The sequence below is a fragment of the Hyperolius riggenbachi genome, chromosome 3 (genome assembly GCF_040937935.1).
Source record: "Hyperolius riggenbachi isolate aHypRig1 chromosome 3, aHypRig1.pri, whole genome shotgun sequence".
In the NCBI taxonomy this organism is placed as follows: Eukaryota; Metazoa; Chordata; class Amphibia; order Anura; family Hyperoliidae; genus Hyperolius; species Hyperolius riggenbachi.
The window spans coordinates 22,125,810-22,142,130 of NC_090648.1; the positions used below are offsets into that span (position 1 = coordinate 22,125,810).

Below are 16,321 nucleotides of genomic sequence, written 5' to 3' on the forward strand. Positions count from 1 at the left end.
AAAAAACACAGCAATATTTGTCAAGTTGACATCCAGTGACACCTTTCCATGGATGTTCTGAGCAGTGCTGCTTGGATACCCTATTTCAAAATCCGAATTCGAACTTCTTGGTATCCGAGTAACTTCAGATAACATCAGATATCCGAACCCAATATCCGTCCGGATTCTGATATCCGGATAGAAAACCGGAAGTGACTTAAAAATGGCTTAAAATAGTCTCTCTCTCTCTCTCTCTCTCTCTCTCTCTCTCTCTCTCTCTCTCTCTCTCTCTCTGGCTTCTGCTCCGATATCTGAACTAACTATCCACCCGGATTTCCGTTTACAGATGGGAAAATCCGAGTTTGTCGGATAGTGCTATTCAGATTTTAAAAAAATATCCGAATTGCTATTCAGAGTTCGGATAGTGGAAAATGTTCGGATTATCTGGGTAGTTCGGATATCCAGAATCCGGATTAGCACCACTGGTTCTGAGTATTAACTTAATATACTGTCCTGAAGCAAATCTTGCACTGTTTAAATTAACTGTGTTCACTCAGGGGTACTTTTTCAACCATGGTGATTCTTCTAACAGTTTAAAATATCACATGTTCCACCTTCCCCATTGGCTAGTATGGCTACTATGCTTTCGGAAAATTTGGAAGGTATTTCTGCAATTCTGAAAATTGGCAATTTTGTAGGATATTGGCAACTTTTGCTGAAATGAAGATGGAACAGAATTTTTATGATTACTCTCTTCCCTACTGTCATCAGCAATGTACATTCACTTTCAAACCATTTTTTTAATGCTACTAGTATAAGTTCACAAAACTTTTTTTTAATCTCTTAAAAGTTATCTTAATGTCTTTGTTCCTCAAACTGTATATAAGTGGATTACCCAATGGAGTTCCCACTGTGTAGAGTAGTGCTAATGGCTTATTTAGATTAATGAATTCTCCCGTACTTGGAAAACCGTAAGTACAGATCAGGGTTACGTAAAATATGGAGACCACAGTCAGATGAGAACTGCAAGTGGAGAAGGCCTTCTGCTTACCAACTGTTGATGGTATTTTCAAAATGGTGAAAATAACTTTAGTGTAAGATACAATAATAAGTACAAATGGTAAGAAAACCACAACTGTGCTAAGCAAAATCAGTTCTAACTGTACTATAAACGTATCTGAACAAGAAAGCTTTAAGAGTGGCAAAACGTCACAGAAGATATGGTCGATGATATTTGGCCCACAAAAGTCCATGCAGGTTATTGTCAATACATCAATAATTACTATAAAAAGACTTAGCAGCCAAGATACGATGATCAGTTTTGCACAAAATAATTTGCTCATTATGGAACTATAATGTAGAGGTTTACAAATGGCCAAATAGCGATCGTAAGACATCGCGGTCACAAGTAGGCACTCCGAGGATTCTATCATTGAAAAGATATTCTGCTGGGCAATGCAGTTTATGAAGGACATAGTTTTATGGTCTTGTAGAATAACGTAGAGCAAGTTGGGGATAACATCAGTGGACAGAATGATATCCGTTACGGAGAGTTGAGTGAGGAAAACATACATGGGAGTGTGAAGGGTCTCGCCATACAATACCAGTGTGATGATTAAAATGTTTCCACCAAGTGTGAAGATATAAACCACCAAAATTAGAGTGAAGAGAAAAATACTGACTCCTTTGGAACTCTGAAATCCTAAGAGAACGACTTCAGTAATCTGTGATTGGTTGTTTTTAATCTTCAAAAAAAAATGGAATTAATAAATATGAAATTCTTTCTTCATCGGCTATGAAATTATCAGAAAGCAGATTTCTAAATAACATGTGCTATCAGAACGTTAGCCCTTATAAGGATCTGTCCATGATCTGAATTTAACAGTGATTCATTCAGCAGATACATTTTTCATTCAAATGTCTCAATCTAACTTAAAATTTAACACACAGGAAAGGAAAGCTATCTTCCTCCTGCTTTGGGACAGGGATTGGGAAGCAGGTGCTGAAAGGAGTGGTCAATTTATATACAAACATTAACCATCTGCACTTACAGCAAGCTGGAACTCTAGTAGCAATGCAAACAATGGAGGATATTAGCTGACAGGTGTAGGTAGCTTAGGGACTCTTTTTACCAAAGAAACCTCAACACTGGTGAAGGCCCAGTACATGATGTTGTTGCATGCAATGCAATTAAAGAGGAGCCGTCAGCCATACTATCTCAAGGGAAATATATATATATATATATATATATATATATATATATATATATATATATATATATATATATATGTGTGTAGATAAATACTTGCTCTACTTACATAACATATGCATTGCACTTTCCACGTTATGATTCCTGTGAATTTTATAAAGGAAAAGAAGAGAATCCTATTCTAGACAGTTTCCATATTTACTGTGGCTATTTTGAAGCCAGTCGTGATGTAATATCCGCCCTTAGTCTCCTCTGCCTGATTTGCCCGCCCTTCATTATAGAAAGTGCATTCTTTCAGCCTGAGAAATTTTGGCCAATCAGAGAGGAACAGAGGTGTGGGAGGGGAAAACAGGAGGGAAAGAGGCTTCAGCCAATCAGGCTGCATTAGTTAACTCTGAGGGGAAGTAGAGAAGCAAAAAAAGACAACCCAGCATGCCCTGCAACTTCTCTTTTGTATACCAAATTTTCTGTGTACCAAATAAGAGTCTGGTAAACTGGGGAATGATAATATATCAACAAAAAAAGTAATAGTGATTTAAACTTTTTGGATTGCCTGATTAGCATCCTTATTACTTGTTTACCATGTAAAAATAAAGAACTGATTTTTTATTTTATGCCCGACAGTTACACTTTAAGAAGCTAATACTCTACATTGTTGCATCCAAATACCATTTTGCAATCTAGCTGGTTTTATCACTACTAGTGTACCAGCTTACTGAGAGCGATTTGAGTACAGAGGGTTAATGATTGTTTGTAGTTTAAAATTAAAGTTTTAAATTCTTCCTGCTCTACCTAATTCACTAAGCAAACTCCAGTGCAGCTTCCAGCTATCTGCCACCCAAACATTCTCTGGCCATCACGTTTTTCATTTAGTTTGTAAATGTCTCGTTAATGTAAAAGTAAACCTGTAATCATGAATGTAAGTGACATACTTATGTCAGTAGAGGTTGGCTTCAGAGCCTTCCTCAATCCTCCATGACCCCTCCCCTGTCCGGGATCCTCTGCATCTTGGCAGCCATGCTCCTCTCTGTGAATGAGTATGGCCCCGCCAAACAGGCATCAGTGCTGCGCAGTAGCATGGAGCAACTCATGCATGACAGAAAAAGCCATGCATAAGTAGCTTCTCTCACGCTCACATCCAAGGTCTCTATAAAGGTGCCCATACATGGTACAATTTTTCATTTTTTTCGATTAGATAATTTAGTTCGATTATCAAATAAATATAAACATTTTTTCAGCATGTCCTAACAGATTTTTTTTGAAAAAACGGGATAATCGTTCAAATTTCTTGATTGGAAAAAAGATATTTTCAACTGTTATTCGTTTCGATCATTTAGATCGAATAAACGGGAAAATCAAACGGTTTAATTGTATCGTGTATGGGCACAATAAGTTTCACCTTTTCTTTAACGTTTACCTGAACTCTTGCACAGGACAGAAGGAAAACATAGAGAAATACACCCTGTATGTATTTAGAGAGTTTAGTCTAAAGCTGGGCAAACTTTGCATGGCCCGGGCCGCATGCTGCGGACCACGGGCCACATTCCATCCATTCCTCCCCTCCTTTCTTCCTCCCGCCCTGCAGAGTTGCAAATGGGCGGTAACAAGGGGTACAAACTCACCTGATCCCTGATTCCAGTCTCACATCTCCAGGGCAACAGGGTTTCATATGAAACCCCATCAGGACGTGCCAGCGTATTACATGCTGGCAGCCAGCGTGTGATATGCTGACAGGTCATGTGACAAATGCCACATGACACCCTGTTGCCATGAAGACCTGACGCAGGAAACAGTGAGTAGGTGAGTTTTAACCCTTTTACCACCCACTTGCGACTCTGCAGGGAAGGAGAGGGGGAAGAGAGGAATCAGGCTGCCTGTTGGATGAGCAGTGCACAGGGGCCGAATATGGCCCGCAGGCTGTAGTTTGCCCAACGCTGGTTTAGCCTTACTAATCCCCCCTCATCTGTGACTAATAACAAGTGTAACTAAAATCTCTCAGCTGTGTCAGCACAGGAATCTCAGCAGTCCTCAGCAAAGCAGATCATTTGTAAACTCAGGATGTTAATGGTATGTCTGCTTCCATACAATGAGGAAGTAGACACACAGATTTAACACAGGATTAGTATCAGCTGTATATAAAAAAAAAACAGTTTTTTTTCAAAGGTTATTATGCTGTTGCTTAAATTTTAGAGCAGAGAGGAAATTCTGAGTCCAGGTCCACTTTAAAAGTCTCCATTCTCCACTCTGCACTATGTCCTCAATGATCTGACGTGAAAACCTTCAAACACATGTTTAACACACACTTTATAGACAAACATGTAATCTGCCATAGTTATTATTATTATTATTAATATGTTATTTTATTATTTATATAGCACCAACATCTTCCATAGCGCTGTACATAGCCCCTCTTTCCGACACATATTCACATCTACATTAGGTGTTTAGAAAGACTGCTACCCCCCTCATTTCCTCTATTTTCTCACCTACGGTGTCTACCCCACTATCTGCTAGAATGTAAGCAAACAAGGACGGGATTCTCTCTCTAGCGTCTCTCATTTGTTTTTGTTTTTTCTGCCAAACAAGCATGTACCTGTACTGCTGGATGTCTTTATTCCACACATGGACTCAGCAGCATGGATAAGTTAAAGCATAAAGGGGTAGTCTACATTACCTGTTGGACCGTCACACCTGACCATTAGCAATTAACCACTTTAGCCTTCAGGACGTAGGTCCTACGTCCAAATATGCATGCTGGACGTAGGAGCTACGCCAACAAAAAAACTGAGCCGCCGGGGTTCACAGGGCTGCAACCGCCGGGGTGCACGGGCCGCCCGTAATCCCGGAGATCAATGAATGGGAAAGCAGTTCCCATTCATTGATCTAAGTCCCTTAGTACGATCGCTGGCTTCTATGGAGAAACTGCAATTGTTCTATCACACATCCCCTCTTCACTTCCTGTAAGTATGCTTACAGGAAGCAAAAAAAAAAATTGACTGCGGCCATCGTGTGACCAAATAGTAAAACTACATCTACACACACATATATATATATATATATTTTAAATGAATAGACATTTTTACATATACAATTAACTGTTTACCTCCCACACACCCAAAAATACTCAAATAAAATGTTTAATAAGAAAAAAATTACAATAAAAAAAAACATAAATAGTTACTTCGTTACTTCCCTGTTCCCTCTAGTGGCCGGACCGGCTCTTACTAATGACGTCATTGTAAGAGCCGGTCACTAGGGGGAACCAGGAAGTCGGCGAGAGGTCTGCCGCTCTGCGCTCCGCTATGGATAGGTGAGTGGATGCGGGCAGGGGGGGCGAGCGGAGGAGGCGCGGGGGGGTCGGAGGAGGTCGGAGGAGGACGAGTGCGAGCGGCGGATGCGCGGCGATGCGGCGTCGGGATTCGGCGGATTCGTATAGTGGAAAATGGCGTCGGGATTCGAATCCACGAATCTCGAATATTTCCTAATATTCGAGGGATTCGTGGATTCGCCGGATTCGTCGTCCCACCCCTAGTTTTAATTATGGTAGCATGTATTGTTTTAAAGCTATAATGGCAGAAAACTGACAGATAATGATTTTTTTCAATTTTTCTCTTAATATTCCTGTTAAAATGCATTTGGAATAAAATATTCTTAGCAAAATGTACCACCCAAAAAAAGCCTGATTGGTGTCGGAAGAAACAAGATAAAGATTATTTCATTGGGATAATTAGTGATAAATTGCTCTGATGCATAAGTTGAAAAAAAAGGAGATAAGTGAGTACAAGAGGAAAAAAACACTAAAGGCTGTAGTGGATAAGCATTGCATATTGTCATAGAAGAAGCCAGAAGGTAGAACATGGTCGGTTAAAGAGAAACCATAACCAAGAATTGAACTTCACCCCAATCACTAGCTGATACTCCCTTTTCCATGAGAAATCTATTCCTTTTCTCAAATGGAACACCAGGGGGCTCTGTATGGCTGATATTTTGGTGAAACCACTCCCACAGTGTGATGTCAGGACCATGGTTCTGACATCACAGTGTGAGAACCTTGTTGCATTGTGGGAAATAACAGCTGTTTCCAGCTGTTTCCAACTTCCAAAAAAGGCAAGCAGCATCTTCTTCCACTGGCATCACCTGCCAGCAGTAAAAATGTCACCATGTGATAAATGCCATTATATAAATCAGGGAGAGGAAAGATTTTACAATGAGCAAACACTGACTAAATCATTTATATATAACTAGCTGACCTAAGCCCATTTAAAAATGGGCTCTTGGTCTGTCACCACCACATGTCAATGCACATGCGCGCACACGCCCGCCACGTGCACACGTTCGCCCGCGCACACATGCCCGCCCCGGCCAGCCCCCTGGCAGGTCCTCGTCCTGTCCCAATGGCTGTCAGTGCAGCACATGCTCAGCAGCACAAAAGCACTGACACAGGGACATGGGACGCAGAGACACTTGCCTATTATTAGGTAGGATTAATGAAAAATGAAGCACTTTTTATGACATTATTTACACTGTAGTTCCTTTTTAAGGGTGCAAGCTGTTGGCCAGGTTTTAAGTGTAATTAGCTGCCACATCATTTGTCAGTAGCAACATCTGGTACACCTTTTTTGGAACTCAGTGAGATTTTGAGACTATGCATTAGTGGAAAAAAAAACACATCTGTAGTTAAGACTTACTAAAGAAGCATCTTGTCTTAGTCTTGGTTCACATTGAGGCTTACGTTCAGCTCTAATGAGCGGAATTAGGCAGCGGAAGCAATGCTTTCCCCATGGGAAAGTTCACATTGCTACGTTCTGCTCCCTGCGTTGCATTTGATGGAGCGGACATTCCCGACCTGCACGATCCTTCCATTCCGCTTCATGGAGCGGAACGCAGCGCAGGAGCGGATGCTTGCCAATGTGAACCCGGTCTTATATAGACAGATGAGATGAGGGCCATGTAGGTGCTATATCTGGTAAGCTAGTAATGTTCGTATTTGTCTGCTTCTACATGGATGTTTATAATATGGGTTTTATTTTAAAATGACCACAGGCTGAACACCAAAACAACATTGGACAAATGATGTGCCAATCATGCTTATTTACTCATGAACGTTCCATAGAACCCATCTTTGACTTGACACCTAAGTGTAACGATTGTGGTATTCTCTCCGTGATCAGCGCACAAGACGTGCGCTGACACTGCGGAAATCCTCCACAAGCGTGTAATTTGCGGGAACCCAGCAAAAGGTGCAATACACCTGTAGAGGGAAATTCCTGTCGACAGGGGGAGCTGTGGAGTGCAGAGGAACAGATCCTCTGCCCTACCACAGACGCCAGACAGGAATTGCACGAAGGGAAGAAACGCAATCGCAAGAGAAGCGATTGAGGATGAGCACAGAGACAGATTGTATGTGTGTGCACCAAACTAGTCGCCAACCCGCGACGGTGCATACACAACAGCAGATAGGAAACAGGAACGCAATCGCGAGAGAGGCGATTGCAAGAGGTGACACAAGGCTACAGCAAGGCAGAGCACTAGAGTAGCAAAGGCACAGCAAATAATACAATAAGGAGATACGGAAAATAACAAACGCTAGCTAAACGCGAACACCGCACTCATTCGCAACAGTGCACGCTTTTATGCGCGGTCTCCGCGTGTTAAGCACAACAGAGACAAGCACGCCTAACTAGCCACGGACAGACAAACATAAAACAGAGGACGCGAGCGCTTGCTTAATGGTTACCTCACCGAGCCTTCAGCAAGCGTTCGTAGCAGACGAGACAGATACACGCAAACAGGAATAAGCGAGAGATAGGATCCACAGCACTAGCAAAAAGAGGCCAGTGCGATCCAGGGAGACAGAACAGAAGGATCCACAGCACTAGCGCAAAGCGAGTGCGATCCAGGGAGACAGAACAGAAGGATCCACAGCACTAGCGCAAAGCGAGTGCGATCCAGGCAGACAGAACAGAAGGATCCACAGCACTAGCGCAAGAGAGGCCAGTGCGATCCAGGCAGACAGAACAGAAGGATCCACAGCACTAGCGCAAAGCGAGTGCGATCCAGGCAGACAGAACAGAAGGATCCACAGCACTAGCGCAAAGCGAGTGCGATCCAGGCAGACAGAACAGAAGGGGCTACCAGTAACAACCGCTGTTCAGGTTAGCACCCAGACACACAGAACGATTTCCTGTCGACCACCGCTGGGACAGGACAATCGCAACAGACAAACAAAACAGATAAGCAATCCTAACTGCACTAGGGAAACCTGCCTAGTGCAGTCCCAGGAATTACTCTAAGCTTATCATCAAACAATGAGCAAGGCTGATACTCCAGGCATGTTACACAGGACTAAATCCTTATGACCAGCGAAGGACTCTGGGAAACATAGCTCTTTATACTGCCAGTCATCAAAGGAGGCAGGTAGGAGATTTGCATAACGAGTGTATGCAAATTCCCCAGCAGCAGAACAGATCAGAAACTTGTAATGGAAAAACAGGTCTCTCTTGCAGAGACCTGCAGCCCACAGACTAGGGGAATGGTCAAACAGCTGTCTGCAGTGCATCCAGCTGGGCGGATCATTACACTAAGATAAATACATTCCTTCTCTTGTATTCCTTTCAACCCTCTTGCTACTTTTTTTTTTAGCCAATCATTATTTAGCCATCCATATATGAGCTTCTGGAAAGGTATTCTTGGAACATTATGTCTGTAGTGTGGGAGAGGAAATGGATAGGGACTGGGATATGGAGAGATCATGGGAAAATATTGCTCTAAATCAAGGATGTCCAACTACAATCCTCAAGGGCCGAGGCCCTCACACATTTTTGTCACAGCTCAAATTAATTTATGGGACTTGATTACTAAGGAGATGGTTTATCAGCTGAAACAAATGTCTCTGTTTCTATGTCCATTCTTAAAGTGCATCCATGATGAACAAAAGTTCATCATGCATAAGTGTGTTCCTTTCATATAGTTTATAGAATATTCCTCAAGCCAAATACTTTTTTTGTTTTGTTTTAATACCCTAATTCCCTATAAGCTAAACAAGCCTCGCCCACAGCTGCTCCAGTGCCTTGGCACTCTGAGACCCCTACAGCAAGGGCTTATGGGCGCTCAGTCTGGGCAGGAGGAGGAGGAGGTGTTACTAGCCAGAGATGGCAGAGGCAGAGGGAAGGAGGGAGGAGGAAAGGAGTGAAGTTTACACAGTCTGAGGGGTGAAGATGCAGAGCAGCTTGCCGGTGTGTAATGATCACATGCAGAACATGGCTGCTCTAATTGTATCACAGTAAAAAAATAATTATATACTGTTGAAGCTGTTTGCAGATAAATTTGCTGTGTAAACTATCTAAACTTTAGATAAGATTTGTAGACAAGTTACTTGTTATAGTTAGTTTTTCATCTCGGAGCTGCTTTAAAGCAAACGTGAAGCAAAAAAAAAAAAAAAACAAGCAAACAAAAAACAAACAAAAACAACAATTTCTTATGTAATGAGATGTATGTGCACTATGGATAATGAATAGAACATTAACATTAAGAAAAGAGTCTCATATTAGAGACTCATATTTTTACTTTCAGTTTTATAGATTTTTTTTTATATCATTGCATCATTCTGTCACCGTTGTAGTTTAAAACTATACTCTGTCATTTAAGCAATCAAGTAAAGCAAAGAAATAATGATCCTTTGAACTTCCCTGATGTAAAACCTTATCTTAAGCTGTCGCTCACTGCTTCTTGGCTGTTTAAGTGCTGTATTTGACCCAAGTTGGCCTAATAGCTCAGATATTCAATGGTATAGTAGAGGCGCCTCACGTGATGTCAGCTGGTATTCTTAGACAGAGACACACACTGCAGCCACTGTAGAGGTAAATCCTTGGCCTCCAATACAACAGATATAGCAACAAATGCAGCAGCGCTGTGTAGTCAACTTTAGAGTAATGTAGTTCCACCTCCAGAGATCCCAATAGGTAATTCTTCCACTCCTAAAAGTGCAACTCAGTGCACAAAAAAAAGGAGATAGGGACTCTCTCAGTGGAATAGATAAAATGCACAATTTATTTGAGTATATAGATTAAAATCAGATAAGATAAAACTCACATATAGAGGGTCCTACTCCAGTAGGAACCCTCCTGGCAACAAACGCTTCCCACTCCGTGTGGTACTACAAATGTCAGCGATCAGTGTGATATTGCCCGCTCTCGTCCCGAGAGCGGGCAATATCACACTGATCGCTGACATTTGTAGTACCACACGGAGTGGGAAGCGTTTGTTGCCAGGAGGGTTCCTACTGGAGTAGGACCCTCTATATGTGAGTTTTATCTTATCTGATTTTAATCTATATACTCAAATAAATTGTGCATTTTATCTATTCCACTGAGAGAGTCCCTATCTCCTTTTTTTTGTGCACTGAGTTGCACTTTTAGGAGTGGAAGAATTACCTATTGGGATCTCTGGAGGTGGAACTACATTACTCTAAAGTTGACTACACAGCGCTGCTGCATTTGTTGCTATAATAGCTCAGATATGCTCTTTTGCATACATGACAACTGAAGTTTTTTGTTTTTGTTTTATTCTTTTTAATGCTTTCTGTGCCAGAAAGCAACATGAGACTCTTTTCTTTGCTACTAATTTTCTATGTCTTAGCTATATTACACATACAATTCATTATCTCACAAGTTTATTTCCGCTTCAGGTTTGCTTTAACACTTGCATGGATATGCCCTTTCAATGCCCTTTCGAGGACTGGAGTTGGACATACCTGAACTAGATAAAGCTGCAACTGTCTTAACCATTTAAAGTGAATGTTTACCTATTTAAAAATAAAAAAGTCGGATACTCACCTAAGGAGAGGGAAGGCTCGGTCCTAATGAGCCTTCCCTCTCCTCTCCCGGTGCCCGGTCCCGCGCAGGATCCCCCGTAGCAGTATTCGACCAGTCCGGTCAAATACTGCCACTTCCGCAGCCGAAGGGAGGTTTCGGAAGCTTTCGGGAGCACTCGGGCTCCCGAAGACGGGCCGCTCCATACTACACATGCGCGAGCACCCTCTATGACGCACTCGCATGTGCGTAGTATGGAGCGGCCCATCTTCGGAAGCCAGAGTGCTCCCAAAGACCTCCGAAGTCCCTGCGGCGGCGGAAGCGAACGGGGGAGCCAGTGCAGCACCGAGGGCACCGGGAGAGGAGAGGGAAGGCTCATTAGGACCGAGCCTTCCCTCTCATTAGGTGAGTATCTGACTTTTTGATTTTTAAATAGGTAACCACTGGCTTTAAGCACCAGCAGTCTCTGGGCACTTAAAGACCAGAGACCACTGGTCCAATCCCGACGGAATCCCGACGAATCGCCGCACATACCTGCCGCAACCGCCATCATCGCCGCTCGCCGAGACCCTCAGGACATAGACTCTGCCTGTCTCTATGACGGCAGAGTCATGTGAGCCGGTCAGGAGCCGCTTTCATTGGCTCCTGACCCTGTTTTTCAATGTAAGCCAATGGGAACGGCTTACATTGAAAGACAGGGCCAGGAGCCAATGAAATTGGCTCCTGACCGGCTCACATGACTCTGCCGTCATAGAGACAGGCAGAGCCTGGGAGATGCGGCGAGAATTGTCGGGTATGAGCGGTGCGATCGGCGGGTAGTGGCAGAGACGGCGGATGCGCGCTGCGGACAGTGATTAAAATCTACGCCCTGCCAGCCAGGAGCCCACCAAAACAGGGCGTAGATCTCAATCACTGCGGTCCTTAACTAGTTAATTTCTGGTTCAAGGGTTAGGAAAGGTTTTTGTAGATAGGAAATGGATTATGTTTTTCCAGTGCTTCTTTCTGCTGATGTTTCAAATAAAAGTAAATAAGGGTTGATTTACAAAACAGTTTCATCTATAACACGTGAATTTATGGGCTTAACATCTTACTACTCAGGACTGGATGTTTATCAACTATATGGCACATAAAGTAAGTGGTGAGCAAGCAGTTAAAGGGGCACTATGGCGAAAAATCGTACAATTGAAAATGTGTGCAAACATAAACAAATAAGAAGTATGTTTTTTCCAGAGTAAAATGAGCCATAAATTACTTTTCTCCTATAATGCTGTCACTTACAGTAGGTAGTAGAAATCTGACAGAAGCAATAGGTTTTGGACTAGTCCATCTCTTCATGGGGGGATTCTCAGGGATGTATTTATTTTCAAAAGCACATATTGAATGGCAGTTGCTCTGTCCAACTGCCAAAAAACTGTGCAGCGAGCAGGGAAGCTAGCCAGCATCATTGTTTAAATCCTTTTGAGGGAATATCTTTATCTAGAATAAAAGCCTTGCTGAGAATCCGCTATGAAGAGATGGGCTAGCCCAAAACCTGTCACTTCTGTCAGATTTCTACTGCCTACTGTAAGTGACATCAGCATAGGAGAAAAGTAATTTATGGCTCATTGTACTCTGGAAAAAATGTACTTCTTATTTGTCTATGTTTGCACAAATTTTACATTTTACAATGTTTCGCTATAGTGCCCCTTTAAAGGACCACTATTGAAAAAAAAATGTACAATGTAAAATGCATGTGCACGCATAAGTATACAATGTACATTTTCCCCAGAGTAAAATGCACAATTAACCTGCTGAGCGGTCTGGACGAGCTCAGCTCGTCCAACACCGCCAGAGGCTGCCGCTCAGGCCCTGCTGGGCCGATTTGCACCAAATAAAAAGCAGCACACGCAGCCGGCACTTTGCCAGCCGCGTGTGCTGCCTGATCGCCGCTGCAGCGCGGCGATCCGCCGCGTGCAGCGGCAAAAGAGGGTCCCCCCAGCCGCCCGAGCCCAGCGTAGCCGGAACAAACAGTTCCGGCCAGCGCTAAGGGCTGGATCGGAGGCGGCTGACGTCAAGACATCGGCTGACGTCCATGACGTCACTCCGCTCGTCGCCATGGCGACGAGGGAAGCGAAACACGGAGGGCCGCTCATTGCGGCCTTCCGTGTTATCTCTTGCCGCCGGAGGCGATCGGAAGATCGCCTCCGGAGCGCCCTCTAGTGGGCTTTCATGCAGCCAACTTTCAGTTGGCTGCATGAAATAGTTTTTTTTTTATTTAAAAAAAACCCTCCCGCAGCCACCCTGGCGATTTAATCAGAACGCCAGGGTGGTTAAGTATGCATCTCCTATGTTGCTTTAACTTATAGTAGGTAGGTAGTAAAAAGCTGACAGATCTGACAGATTTTGGATTAGTCCAATACCTCATGGGATATTCTCAGAATTTATTTTATTCCTAACATAAACACTCCCTAGAAAGGATCTATACAAAGACGCCAGCCAGCCTCCCTACTCACTAGAGATGATCCAGGATATGCAATTATTTCTAGTTTTATGCCAATGCATGTACATTTTTATGAAAATATGTGCAGCTAGAAAATGGTCCAATCAGATCCCACCCAGGTTTAAACTGATTTGTCCATTTTCAAGCTGCATATATTTGCATGGAAATTTACATACATTTGCATGAACTCAGAAATATTTGCATATCATTGATCATCCCTACTACTCACTTGTACACTACTTGGCCGGTTAGAAAACTCCTAGAATTACCCATGAGGAGATGGACTAGTCCAAAAGCCCATCAGATCTGTACTGTAGGTGATAGGCAGCAACCTAGGAAAGATACATTTATAGTGCATTTTACTGGGTAACAAATGAACATTTTACAGAAATGCATACACATGCATTTTACATTTTATAATGCTTAATGGCCTTGGTCCTGTGACAAAAGCAATGCATGCTGATCTGATTTTTACGCAGTCTCCAATTATGTTATACTTCCTATAGATTGAATGATAAGAACTTGCACTTGTGAACTGTTACTTGTGTACATATCCCACCTACCTATATCCCCTTTCCAGTCTTCAAGGTATTGACTTGTCTCTTTTGCCTCTGATGCCATTCAAATGTTATAAATAAAAGTAATGTGAGGCAGAAGCAGTGCCGGAATGTACCGAGACTCTTATTTACAGCAGGGAGCTTCCCTAACTATCAGAGGCAAATTCAAGGACATTTCATCTCTCCTCATCATCATCATTTGTTTAGGCAACTCCGATTCTTTGTGACCCTATGCACGCCAGAAGTTTCTGTCAATCACTGCTTCTTTCAGCTGTTGCATTGGCATGTTCATAGCTTCACATATGCTGTCTAGCCATCTTAGCCTAGTCATCCTCTTCTTCTTTTCCCCTATTTTTTATTTGTTTCATGAAATTTTTATTGTATGACCATAAACAGCCATGTGCAGAACGTCATTAAGTTTGGCTGATGCTACAGACAGGAATACATCATCTATGTTCAGACTGCAGGGAGGGAGGCACAGCCTGCCTCTCTGAGAAAACTGCAGCCTGCTGCAAGGACTGTCCGCGAGACAAAAATAATTGGCTGTGTTTAAACTCTGGACAATTGCTTAAATTACAATTAATTTGACATCAGCTAAATTATGAACTTTCAAAAAGGTAAAAACAAAAATTGTTTAGACCTGACCTCAAAAACAAATTCTGTAAAAGTACCTGTTTTACATTCCTTTTTAATAGTAAACTGTGAAATATTGTCCGAGCACGGAGATTTCCACTAACCCAGTGGAACAATGAATTCCTCTTCTCCTATGCCATCCTGTGGTGTTTACTTGTTTGTGTAGTTTGCAAATAATAAAATAACATTATTATCAGCATCCACCATAAAAGTGACAGCAATATAAAACAAAGAAAAAAATGTAATCCTAGCAAATTCCATTTGCTAAAATATCATCAAGCATTGACCCCAAAAATCAACATAACAATAAACATAGATTAATAATGTAACAGATAACTGTGCAATATTATCCTAATGTGTTACATTTGTAAGAGAAGATACAGTAGAACATTTTATCACCTTTCCCAGTATAACATTATCCTCCATACTTGTCTGATCTTTACACCTTCCTCACGCACAACATTTTATTTTTATAATGTCCTTTTTTGTTGGATCGCTCATTTATATAATGAGCTCACGCATCTAAATTAATTCTACTGAGAAATGAACTATAACTGGGAAACTCCATAGAGACCCATTTCATTAATTTCTCAGTAGGTTTGTAAGATTTTATATTGCCATATATTCTTCTTAAGTAACTAATGACCATAGCTCAAAACATATTTGTATTTCAATATAAATGTATTATTATTATTATTATTATTATTATTATTATTATTATTATTATTATTATTATTATTATTATTATTATTATTATTATTATTATTTGCTAAATATGGCCTTGTCCAATCCAGCAGATAATTTTATTGCCCAGATCATAATTTTCTATTTTACTTCCCGATCCCCAAAATCAATATGGAAGGCAACAAACAGGACACTGACCTAAGAATGAGTTGTTTCTACCTGGAAGCAGTTTATCTACCCACTTCTATATGAGCTGTGCCTCTGATATCTCTTGGTAAGCTTTTATAGTGTGATTCTAACTGCTTGTAAGAAAAGGGGAGCTGCCAGCAGCACCTTTTCCGAATAAGATTTGTGCTGGAGTATTCTTTGATAAAATAACACTTTTTTTTTAATAATCAATAGTTTTTTATTAAGCTTTAAATGTTACAAACATGTTTCACAAAGTAATAAGGCAAGCAAAAAGCTAGCATCAATTACAAAAGCAAGACAAGCTAAAGCCCAAATGAAACACATTGTCCACCCAACTTCCAAGAAAATATTATACAATCCTAAGCGAATGATTGACGCTTTAGTGATTACTACAGCTCACTATATAACTTACAGAATGATACTAACACTCCCCAACCTACAGCGCAAACTATGAATGACTTTTTGAAACCACTAAACCTACCGACTATTAATAAAACACAACTAGACCTCTTAAATTCTCCCATCACAACTGCTGAGATCCCACTGGCAATGAAAAGTTTCAAACCACATAAAGCTCCGGGACCGGATGGTTTTACTAACTTGTATAACAAGTCCTTCACTAATATCCTAGCTCCCCATCTATGTTCAACAAAATAATGCTGGGAGGCTCCCCGCCTAAGGAGTTTCTGGAGGCACAAGTCTCAATAATTCCTAAACAAGGCAAAACTATATATATATGTAACAAACGCTGGAGAGGCAGCCGCGGTGAACAGTGCTACCA

At 41.7% G+C, this 16,321-nt stretch overlaps 1 protein-coding gene across 1 annotated transcript; it reads right to left on the reverse strand.

Annotated features, from left to right (window-relative positions):
* Nucleotides 1–788: 788 nt before the first annotated feature.
* Nucleotides 789–3,927, reverse strand: LOC137561930 (olfactory receptor 5G3-like). Its single transcript, XM_068273276.1, has 2 exons — nucleotides 3,811–3,927; nucleotides 789–1,724 (listed from the first exon to the last, which is right to left on the reverse strand). Exons 1-2 carry the CDS (start codon nucleotides 3,925–3,927, stop codon nucleotides 789–791), a joined length of 1,053 nt encoding a protein of 350 aa, XP_068129377.1.
* Nucleotides 3,928–16,321: the final 12,394 nt, after the last annotated feature.